Raw genomic sequence first — 12,203 nt, forward strand, 5'->3', positions numbered from 1 at the left:
AGTCTATTCTTTGTTCCTTCTAGTGTGTTATTCGTTTCAGTAATTGTATTCTTCGACTCTGGACATTCTTTATATTTTCTAACTCTTCACTGAAAGCTTCACTCAATTTGTTTATTGTCCTCTCTAGTTCTCTGGTCATCTTCACAGTCATTACTCTAAACCCTTCTTGGATAGATTCCCTATCTCCTCATCACTCATTTCTTCTTCTGGGATTTATCTTGTGCCTTTGCCTGGAACATACTCCTCTACCACTTCATTTTGCCTAAATTTCAACTTGTATTTTTAGGTAGGTTAGTTACATTTATTGACCTTGGAGTAGTGGAAACCTCCTATGCATCCCAGCAGTGCCCCCTCCTCCTGTCACCCAAGGGCCAGGGTCCAGCTAGTCCCATGGTAGACTCTGTCCTGCATTTGAGGACTCCTTCCACAGGCTATGGGATTGTTGTTTTCTTACTTCTGTTATCTGTCCACTGGTGGGTGAGGCTGGACCAGAGGGTTGTGCAGATCTCCTGCCAGGAGGAGTTAATGCCTGCCCACTTCTAGGTGGAGGTTGGTCCTGGCCCTCTGGTGGGCAGAGCCATGTCTAGGGGCGTTTCTAGAGGTGGCTGTGGGCTCATGAAGTCTGCTGATGGGTGGGGCTGTTCTCACCTAGTATGTTGTTCTGCCTGAGGCTTCCCAGCACTTAAGCCTACAGGCTGTTGGGTGGGGCTAGGTCTTGGTGCTGATGACCCAAGCAAGATGTCAGCCTCCAGGAAAGCTCATGTAGATGAATACTCCATGAATGTCCAAATGTCCGCCACCAGCTTTTATGTCTCCAGGGTGAGCCACAGCTGACTCTAACTCCCCAGGAGACCTTGCAAAACCAGCAGGCAGATATGACCCATGTTCCTATGAAATTATTGCCTCTGCCCTTGGTCCCAGAGTATGTGGGATTCTGTGTGTGCTTCCCAAGAGAGTAATTTCTCTGCTTCCCCCGGTCCCTTGGGGCTCCTGCAGTTAAGCCCCACTGGCTTTCAAAACCAGATATTCTGGGGTCTCCTCCTCTCAATGCTGGAACCCCAGGCTGGGAAGCCTGATGTGGGGCTCAGAACTCTCACTCCTGTTGGGAGGGCCTCTGCAATGTAATTATTCTCCAGTTTGTGAGTTGCCCACCCAGAGGATATGGGGCCTGATTATATCATGAGCATACTCCTCGTACCATCTCCCACTGTGGCTCCTTCTTTATGTTTCCAGTTGAAGATCTTTTTTCTGCTAGGTTTCAGTCTTTTTTTCTCAATGGTTGTTTGGCAGTCAGTTGTGGTTTTGTTGCAATCGTGAGAGGGGGCGAGCTTGTGGTCCTATGACTGTGCCATCTGACTGGAAATCCCTGAAAATAAGTAACTCTTGATGGAGAAAAATTTAGGAACCCATTTATAATGGGCTTCAAGAGGGTTTCATTTATTTATTTATTTAAAAAATTAAAATATGTTCTCTCATAGGAACTTTAAATTTGTTATTTTCTTGAATTATTCCCATATATATTATGAGAAAAAAATAGTTTTTATGCACCTCCCAAAAGGTGAAGTGATGTGCTGCATATTATGGAGGATATAAACAGTTCTAAAATCTAACAAATGCATATGGAACAAAATTAAACTAGTCTTAGCATTTATCATGAATTAAATTTATAAATGAAAAAGGCATTTAATAAGGGTTATATAAAACATAAGAATGGCAAGGTCATGGGAGACATCGAGGAGAGAAGAGCACAGAGCAATGAGGTTATACTATTAAAAAAGAAGACCCAGCATTTCTTTTGAAAGCAGTAAGAGTTCACATTAACAAGAACATAGCATGTGCATAAGTGAAACACATAATTCACTAAACTCAATTCAAACTTTTAGAAAAAACTAAATGTAGGTTGAGACCAATTTTTGGAAAAAACACAAATTTCAAACTAAAGAGTTTGATGTCATTGCATAGGTAACAGGGAGCCATAGAAGACTTGAACTATAATATGACATGGAAAAAGATATATTTTCCTGGCAGCAAAAGGCTACACTTGGCATGATAAAAAGAAAGTGTAGACACAAGGGTAATAGAAATAGATGATACAATAGTTGTAGAATGGTAAGTAATACAAACAATTTGATGCTAATTTAAATGCTTCTCAAAATCTAAGGATCACAGAAAGCAGTACTTCACTGCTTTAAAGTCTTGAAACTTTTTTTCTGTCTTTACAGTGAAAAAGTTCTATTACCTAACTGCTAGAACAACATCAACTCAAATAACCATTTATTTCTCGCTTGTGTAAAATTCAGTGTGGGAAAAGATATTAGGAATTGAAACATTCACTATATTTATCTCTTCTGTTCTCCATGGATAGCTATTAGCTGGGTTTGTTGGGGGAGGAGGGGGGAAGTAGGCATGTATATATTTTTTACTTCAGATTTTCAGAGTTCCCCATCGTGTGTTTCTTGAGATGGCCAATTATGTAAAAAAAATATCATGCATGAAGATACATGAAAATAGAATCATTTAGATTCACTTTGCTTTGTAATATATTGATTTTACCAAAATCTGGCCCACATTGGGAAAAGTTTAATAAAAAGAAATTTCAGGCAGTGGTATTTTTCATTCTCTTTTTTAATAACAAACCAAAAACAATTCAAAAAATGTACAAAACAATTTTGCAGTGTTATTGGTGACGATTGATTTAAGGTTTTGATCCTAGAATATTTGACTAATTCCAATCAATTGCAGGAATTGCTCCTTCCTGTATATCCCACAAACTGCAGTGCCATTCAGATGCTTTAATCAAAATTATAAATTATTTTGTGTCAATCAACTGAGAGACTCTTGTAAATAATAAAAACTACAAACAAGAATGTTACAGAGACGCTTCACATCATGATCTTCAATAAGTAGCGAAGTTTCTGCTTATTTATTTTGTATTTCTTGTGATGCCACTGACACCCTCATCTCATATTCACTATTATTCATTATTCTCAGCTTATTAATTCTGCCTCTTTTTTTTTTCCTTTGATTCTTCAAGTGGGAAGAGATCAGCGGTGTTGATGAACATTACACACCCATCAGGACTTACCAGGTGTGCAATGTCATGGATCATAGTCAAAACAATTGGCTGAGGACAAACTGGGTGCCCAGGAACTCAGCTCAGAAGATCTACGTGGAGCTCAAGTTCACTCTCCGGGACTGCAATAGCATTCCGTTGGTTTTGGGAACTTGCAAGGAGACTTTCAACCTGTACTACATGGAGTCTGACGATGATCACGGGGTCAAATTCCGAGAACATCAGTTTACAAAGATTGACACCATTGCAGCTGATGAAAGTTTCACGCAAATGGATCTCGGGGACCGTATTCTTAAACTCAACACTGAGGTTAGAGAAGTAGGCCCTGTCAACAAAAAGGGATTTTATTTGGCTTTTCAAGATGTTGGTGCTTGTGTTGCCTTGGTGTCTGTAAGAGTGTACTTCAAAAAGTGCCCGTTTACAGTGAAGAATCTGGCTATGTTTCCAGACACAGTACCCATGGATTCCCAGTCTCTGGTGGAGGTTAGAGGATCGTGTGTTAACAATTCTAAGGAGGAAGATCCTCCCAGGATGTACTGCAGTACAGAAGGCGAATGGCTCGTTCCCATTGGCAAGTGCTCCTGCAATGCTGGCTATGAGGAGAGAGGTTTCATGTGCCAAGGTAAGAGTCTTCTCTATTTTCCCTGTGGTGTATTTCTCACCTGTGAGTTTATCAGAGAGTAATTGAGAGAAATGAACCCTGCAGCAAAACATGCTTCAAACTGAACAGTTTATTTCTAGACTAAATTTATCCCACCTGATGTTTTTAAAAAAGAGAGTCACATTAAGTTGTATTAAGAAAAGTTCACAATAGATTCAGAATTGCTTCTATTTTTAAACCTCATTTTAATTTATTTAACTGCTTCTTTAAAGTAACTATTATGCTGTTCAATGGTGCCCCATGTCAAGATTATTCCTGGAGACAACATTTATGTCAAAATTTTACATCCTTGAAACTTGAAGTTTCTTAGAGTAATAGCAAATTATCCTAAGGAAAATATATTGGAGAGAAATCAATAAAAAATAATTATGGTAGAGTTAGAGATGGCACATAAAATGGAATATGTTTGGAATTTAAAATATGGATGACTCTTTAGTGGTATAACTTTAAGTTGGAACACGTTCTTGTGATTTTTTCTTGACATTTGCTGATGTTGCTGGGTGAATTTTGGCTTCCCCTCTTTTTGTAGTTAAAAAAAATCTTTGTGTATTCAGGTTATTAGACAGTGTGTCAAGGTATTTTACTTTGTACTGATTTTCATGTAGTATTGAGTCTCAATCAACTTTATTTTTAACAAATATTTGTTTTACTATATCAGTTTAGTGCATTGTCTACTATGTCATAAGCATCCAATACCCAGCCAATTAATTCTGCAGCCTGGCATCTGTAACAGAGTAGGCCAGTGTGGCTTGAGACTTGTAATTTTGCTTTTGCTGTCAGTGATGGTGCTGGTGTTTATTATGGTTTCCTTTTTAAACTTTTGGTTGATTTTTTAATAAGCTTGTAGACTAATCAGAATTGCTTGCTGTAACTCAAATCATCATCTTATCAGCAATACTTCAATTCAGGCATACAGAGGAACTGTATTACTTAGAAAAGATACAGATGAAAAGATAACTAAATAAACTTCATTATTTCATGAGATCAGTTTTATTTTGTTTTATAAGAGGGTGGAATGGTATCTTGACATACACACGTAGCCAGATTTTTAAACACGTCAAGGTAATTTTATAACAAAATGATCAGCAACCATGGGCTTTCAGTTGCCTTAAACAGAGGAAAACAAGACTCATTCACTTTATTTTAACACATATTTAAAGAGTACCTCCTTCATTCTATGTAGTGTAATAAGAATTTAAAGATTTTTTTTTAAACATTCACTAAGCACTTATTAGATGCCAGACACCGTGCTGATTTGCTAAGAAATGTCCGTGAGGTATTTGGTTTATCCCTCCAAATAACCTGTAAGTGTGTCCTATTATTATCTCCATTTTTTTAAATAAGAAAAAGAAAGCTTTGATAGGTTAGATATCTTGCCGTATAAGGATCCCTTAGTGAGTAAGAGCTGGAGTTGAGCTCTGGAACCAGGCAGTCTGATTCTGAGGGTTGCAGTTGTAACCTCAAGCTACACTTCTTCCCTGTGATTCAGTCCAGTGGTGGGAGAGACCAGGAAGCCCCACAAGTACACAGATTCTACTGGAGGTAGAATTCTGTACAACGAAGTGTGAGTAGGACCACAGAGAGCTGGCATAAAGTTACCAAGAATTTGTTGATGTAAGGTTTATCTGTTTCAGTTTATTTCTCACATCTTTCTATTTTTAGATTTTTCAGAAAGAAGAATCAGTAGCCCAGATGTTGTATTTTACGAAGACGAAGCTTAGCCCAAGTGATGTCTAACAAAATCTTGATATATGGATTGTTAGGCATCTTAGATATGCCAGAAAGTCTACCAAATTTAATTCAGTATTTTCAACCATCTATGAGTTCTAAGTAATAACGTAGCAGTCTCAGGGGAAACAGATGAATAAGTCAGTGTATCTACCTTCGAGGAGCTCACAGTCTAGTATGAAAGACAGGTAAATAAATGTATAATTTTAATGCAAGACAGACCAATAAATCATCTACCAGGGTACAAACTGCCTTGGCAGTGTAGGGGAAGGAGAGATAAATTTTGAGTATTTCAAAATTAAGAATGGAAATTGTTCATTAATAATGAGAAACCTCTGCATTGAGAGTTTGAACTTACCACTATCGTGCTTAGAAACGTTTGAAGTAGGGAGAAAGAACTAACTGCCTTACACAGCTTATACATTCCAGAAGGTGTGGTTTATAATTTGTTTATTAAATCATTATATGAAAAATCTCAAAATGTGTAGAAGTCCCATTAAAATTTTGTGTCCTGGGCTTGCTCCACAGGAAGGCCTTCTAGGGAATCTAAATTTCATAAATAGGTCATTTTCTGACTTTAGTAATGAAATATTCTGACTTATCTATTCTACTCTAGATGGATATGTGGGATAAAGTTCAGTGAAGTAAATGATGAAATTGAAGCAGTCTCTGTTTGATGGGAAACATATATTGATAAAAAATTTTGTTGTAAAAAAACTCATCCATCAATTTCAGAACTATACATAAAATCAAGATTAGTTATCACAGGGCCAGAATTTTAACCAGATCATTATACTTTTCTTGTATTTGATGCAAACTTTTACAACTGTCCACTTTTCCTGAAATGAGAAAAAGTAGTGGAAAATTATGCTTTGACCATTTATTCAATTATTAAGCATTTATTGAGCCTCTACTATGTGTCAGATTCTGCAGAGGACACTAGAAAAAGAAAGATGGACATTATCACTGTTAAGTTAGTTTGGTTTATAGTTAAAAAATATGAGTGTGTGTATGTGTATGTATGTTTTAAAATGTCTCATTCTCTGCCTCCAAAGGGACATATATTTCTAAGTGAATTGTTAAACAGAGCTAAGTCAATAGTTTAAACTGAAAAATAAGGTATTAGTATGATGAGGAAGGAAGTATTCATATGGGAAGATATGATTGATGGGAAAATAAAATGTTCTGCAATAAGATGCTTTATGTTGCTGGTCTTCCTTTACTTTGCTGGGGAAGACTGAAGACAGGAAAGCTAGGAGTAGAAAATGGCACACCTTTTTCCTTCAAGGACTGACTAGAAGGAGGGAATAAGTGAAGAGTGGAAGAAGTACTAATAGCTAAAGAGTCATTCAGGAACTGCATGGCAAGTAAACCTGGAAATACAGACAAATGTACCTCCAGGAGGGTAGAGAGTACTTGTTATGATGAAATTGGTAAAGTAGAAATGCACATTAAAAAAAAAATACACGAACTTAAACTGACGAATAATGTAAAGATTAGTAAGGAAAGGAAGAGATCATGCATCCACTTGGTTTTCTAGCAGTTTCTCTAATATATAATTTTAAAATATGGCCTTTCTTTAAATAAGTTATCTCTTGTGGTATCTCTCTTAATTTACCACATGTGTGACTTAAACCTTATTTGGGCCATGTTCCTGAGATTTGGGCAAGCTTGCTGAATGTTGGGAGTATGGTCAAATTACAGGGTTCGATTGTTATTATAGGATGTCAATAAACCTCTTTTTTAACAAGGCAACATTGAAAATTAAAATTATAGGCCTCAATCATCTTTGTTGCTTTCAGTCATTGACAATCAAGATTTACTTGGTTCATTTCACTTGAGAAATCCTTCATAGTTCTTACATCCCAGGATAATACTTTTCACTTTTTAAAATTGCAGGTGTGGAGAAATTTCACATAAATACCAAGGGATCCTCGTGATCTTTATATATATATATATATATTTAAATATATTTAAATCCTGGCTAATGAATTATGTTATCTGTTTTGATTTAGTTTGGAGAGAAAAAATGAGAATGTTCATGGCTTTTTATATAGTCAATTAATTACATTTGAGGCAGATACCAGGCAGTTACTATAAATATTCTTTGTCCTACAAACTGTTTAGACTTAATGTACCAAATACCTTATTAATGTCACTGAAGAATCTGTTGCTCTGTGTTTTATCTGTGTGCGTTCATTGTGGAATGCTAACTTTATTCCTCCTTCTTGTACATTAGTAGCTGAGTAGAAAAGTGTGTTTGATGTGAGGTTTGAGGACATCTAGACTTTTTGATGACTGTCTGTAATTATGTTTGTTTTACCTACCGACTCTGCCTCTTCACTCATTTCACTGTCAGTTTCAAGTCTCTTAAAGAACTGGTCAAGCTTTCAATAACAAAATGATTTAAAGATTCTGCTTGTTCTGACCGAGAAGCTAGAGAAAATTGAAAAGTAAGTTTGTTATTACTTACTTAGTCTGTGTGTACCTTCCAGAAGTGCAAAGTATCCATATGTTTTAATGAATTCAGAAGCATTTCTTTACAGTTGTTTTCAGACTGGAAGTTCCTTGAGGGGAGGGATCATATCTTTTTTTTTTAAGGATGTTTTGCCTACAACCTAGCAGAGTACAATTGAGGAAGTTCTCCATTAATGAATAATTATTGGGAAATTTCATGCCAACTATGCATTCTTAGAATGTATGTTCTGGAGAGAACATACTTAATATTATATATCTTTGAATCAACTGGGTTTTTCAGAATGTCTTGCACATAAAGATGTGCCTCTTATCTAATTCGAAGTGAATGCATTTGACTATTAGGTCACATACAGTTGCGACACATTAAGACTAGATTCATCTGAACTATCATTATAGTAATAAATAAATTAAGTAAAGTAGTAACAATACTTTATGTAGTACCTGAGAGGATATTTTTCTCTTTTATGAATTTATGATGAATATTATTTTTCTGGCTTGCAAAAATGAGTTGCCACTAATTTCACACCTATGTTCAGCAAAGATCTATTTATGAAGATGCTAAAATAATTTTGTCCCTTTATTTTGCACACCTAGTACTTAAAGCACTTACTCATCCTTTAACGACTGCACTGAGATGATCAGACTTCTTACCTTGATCTTTGAAATTTTTATTCATTTTCCCTGAGTTTAAAATGACAGCTCTCCATTCTGTTTGCCTTTAACAGTTTCATACCCATGACTTCAAACCAATGAATTTATTTGAATTAAAAAAATGCCAGTAAGTAATAATGTAAATAGCTTTCAAATAAAGTAGGGTATACTATGACAGCTTTATAATAGCTATAAAATCTTTAATTTATACAATTTTTTACATCTTCTCACCAATTTTTATCAGAAACCATGGCAGCATTAACATGATTGAGGAAACGTCCTCGAATCTGTCTTAAACTTTAGTTAGCATCTAATTGTTCTATTTAGCCACAGGCTCTTGTCACTGACAAGGTTTTTAGTTCTTGGACTCGAGTCCCGGAAATGATATTTCTCAATCGTGGATAAACAGTTTGAGCCTCAATTTTCTTATCCACAAAAGGGGTGGAATAATATCTACCCTTTAGAATCGCCAGTGAATGTGTGCTTCGCCCATTTTGGAGCATCCAGCACGGGGTAGAAGGTACTAGAACATCATCATCATTGTCATTCATTGATGTCATTGGATTGTATAGCCTTCCTTGCTCTCTTGTTTTAATCTGTGTTAAAACACTTGGGTATGACAAACACCCATTCAACAGTCTCTCTTACCTTAAATATTAGAATTTAGAGATACCTTGAGGAAGAGAAACTGTCTTAAATGAATTTATATATATTTAATATTCATTAACTTGTTGTCTACCTCCTTCCATACAGGATTTTTATTTTCTGAGGGGACTTTAGTTTTTGTTCCATTAAATCTCTAGTCTGTTCCATCATAGGTGGTATTTCCTTTGTTCTTTTGCTTTCCTTTTTTTCTTCTTCTAAACATTAGTGACTCTTGATTTTTCCCATCTGGTGTTTGACTCAGTCTCTTATTCTTTCTAGTGCAGGTCTTTTCCATTAATTTTTCAAAAGCTGGCCTTGAATGTACACACAGTCGTTTTTATATTGTATACCCAGAAAGACTTTTTGATTTTAACTAATTTAAGAAAATATAGTTTAGGGAACAAGCAAACAATTGACAATAGCAAAATAAAATAAAATTGCTATATTTCAAAAATGTTAAATCTAGAGTTTTTTACCACTGTTTTATGCACTAAGATCATTGTATACAATACTAGATTAGATAGTTGGTGAGAACATAACAATAAATAGTGGTTTTGCCTTGAAGAAATCATGCAAATCATAAATAAGTAATCAAGTAAGTAAAAATATTTGTCAAGCTAATACTTGACTCTGTATAGAAAAAAAAAAAACTGTATCCATTTGATTTATTTTAGCTATTTATTATGTTCACTTAAGAATTACCCGAATAGTAAAAACAGGCAGTGGAGAAAACAGTATAAATTTTATGAAGTAAATGCCAAATGTGCTTACATGAATTACTGAGTGATGTTACTGGAAACTTTCAATCAAATTATATCAGTGCACCAATTAAACTAATTCAGTAAAAACTCCTTTCAAATGAGAAAAAGAGAGGAAAAATAAGGGAGTGTATTTGATTTGTGACTTAAGTATTGTAGTTAATTTTTTTAGTCTGTATAAAAACAAACAGTATAAATTTAAAACATAGATTTGCATGTTTAAGATACTAGAAAGAAATGTGAATTCTTTGTTTTATATATACTACAAATCAGATTATTTTGAGCAGTCAGAGACACTTTAATTGCAAGCAAATGACTGTCATTTAATTTAGGGAATAGAATGAAATCGTTTCTAATAATTTAAATACCTCATAATGAATAAAAACAAGTTAAATGATCAGCAATGAACCACCATAAAAGACCTTAAAAATCACAGGCAGTTTTATAGCTGTTAACATTCTCACAGAAGATTATAACTAAGTAAGAATTATAGTGTCTTAGTAAAATATAGATTTTTTTTACCTTATATAAATGATCTTTAGTTTTATAAACATCAATTCTATTGTTAAAAGGGGGCTAAACAGGAAGACACTTCTTCTCTCAATAAGTATTTTACTACTCTTTACCCTAACCTGGAAGACCATTTTATATGTTAGAATTAAGGAATTTCCTTGTGGTTCTAACCACATTCATGATCATCCCTTATCAAATAGCTGAAGAATATTTGTTTTTAGGATATAAGATTCTTTTCTTTCTTGCTTGCTTTTTTTTTTTTTAAACTGTGATAAGTTCTGTGAACTTTCAGATACTCTGTCTGGTCCAGTGTTACAAAGCTGCAAGTAATAATTTAGGTGACACCTATATGCCAGATGTATAGTCTTTAGGGAACACAAGTAATTTGTTCATTGAGTAGTTTGTTTGAGAATCTGTCTGTGACAAATACGGAGTAAGCTTCCCAGGACAGAGTTCACTCTGGGAATCTGAGACATGGAAAAAATAATTTCAGTTGCAGAAAGGAAAATAGCTCTGATATTCCTTGAAAGAGGTTATTTCTGTTTTTGCATTTTTCAGTCTCATTTTTAAAGGACAATCAGAACATTGTTTTGTATACTACTCACAAAATACCTGTTAAATGTAAACTCATTTTAAAAAGTGATTAGAATTTTTTAAGAAAAAGCCACATCTGTAAGAGGTAGAATATTGGTTACTTGGAATAAATAAAATCTATATTTATTTTGGCATCTTAATAAATATCACCTTGTCAAGTACCTTGTGGATCTGCCACCATAATTTATCATCATGCATAGCTGAACCCTAAAGGAAGTCTTAAAAATTTCATTTCTTTAACTTAGGTTTCTTTGGGGTTTACAGAGACAGCCTTTTTTGGTTCTGATTTGCTGCATGCCATTGTGTAAAACAAAATATTTAAAGCTTAGGTATTATATAATATATGGCTTTTGTAAAGAATATGCATCTTTAATTTTTCAGATTTATACTTTTTCTTTCTAGCTGTCCAGATATCATCAAAACTTCTGTATTTTAAAATCTGAGGGAGGCAATGTAATTTTTTCAGAATGCATGTAACGATTCTAAAAAGAAATTATTGAAATCTAATTAACTTTTCTAATTTCTTTCATAGTTTTTAGTCAACCCCTCCCAGAGGAAAGAGAATCAAGCCCTCTGTAAAATAAACTGAGAACTAGATCCTTCTCTCCCTCTTGGGATACACAGATTCTGTGAAGTGCAGCAGTAATCGTTATGAAAAGCCTGCTTTGCTGATATAGATTCACTGAACACCTTCCGTCATCTTCTCTGTGATTTCTCCCCCTACTTCTGTCTGTGTTTGGAGTTTTAACAATCCCTTATTAGTTCCAGAGTAGAATTTACAAGAGCTAATAAGGGTTTACATTACAGCTCTGACAGCTGACACTAAACTTAATAGAGAGCAATTGTAGAGAGAAATATGCGTTTTGCTAATATTTGATGAAAGTGCTCCCAGAGTCAGAGCCATTTGGAAAGAATCACATGACTAGAAAGAAGCATGTATACTCTGCTGTTGTAGCTTCTCATCTTCCAGGATGTGGGCAGGACATCCTGTTGGCAGATAACTCTAAAATCACTTATGGATGCCTCTGTATAGAATAGAATCTATGATCGTTTATATATATATATATAATATGTAAACTTTGGTCATGTTATTATCTACCAG

The 12,203-nt window shown here is 34.8% G+C and overlaps 1 protein-coding gene across 3 annotated transcripts in view; it reads left to right on the forward strand.

Annotated features, from left to right (window-relative positions):
• The window catches only part of EPHA3 (EPH receptor A3), a 329,741-nt gene that overhangs the window by 94,268 nt on the left and 223,270 nt on the right, over positions 1 to 12,203 (forward strand). For all 3 annotated transcript variants that reach the window (XM_032477643.1, XM_032477654.1, XM_032477661.1), the window contains exon 3: positions 3,035 to 3,695. In XM_032477643.1, the coding sequence (XP_032333534.1) occupies positions 3,035 to 3,695 (661 nt within the window). The remainder of the gene's footprint in view (positions 1 to 3,034; positions 3,696 to 12,203) is intronic.

The sequence above is a fragment of the Camelus ferus genome, chromosome 1 (assembly GCF_009834535.1).
Source record: "Camelus ferus isolate YT-003-E chromosome 1, BCGSAC_Cfer_1.0, whole genome shotgun sequence".
Taxonomy (NCBI): domain Eukaryota; kingdom Metazoa; phylum Chordata; class Mammalia; order Artiodactyla; family Camelidae; genus Camelus; species Camelus ferus.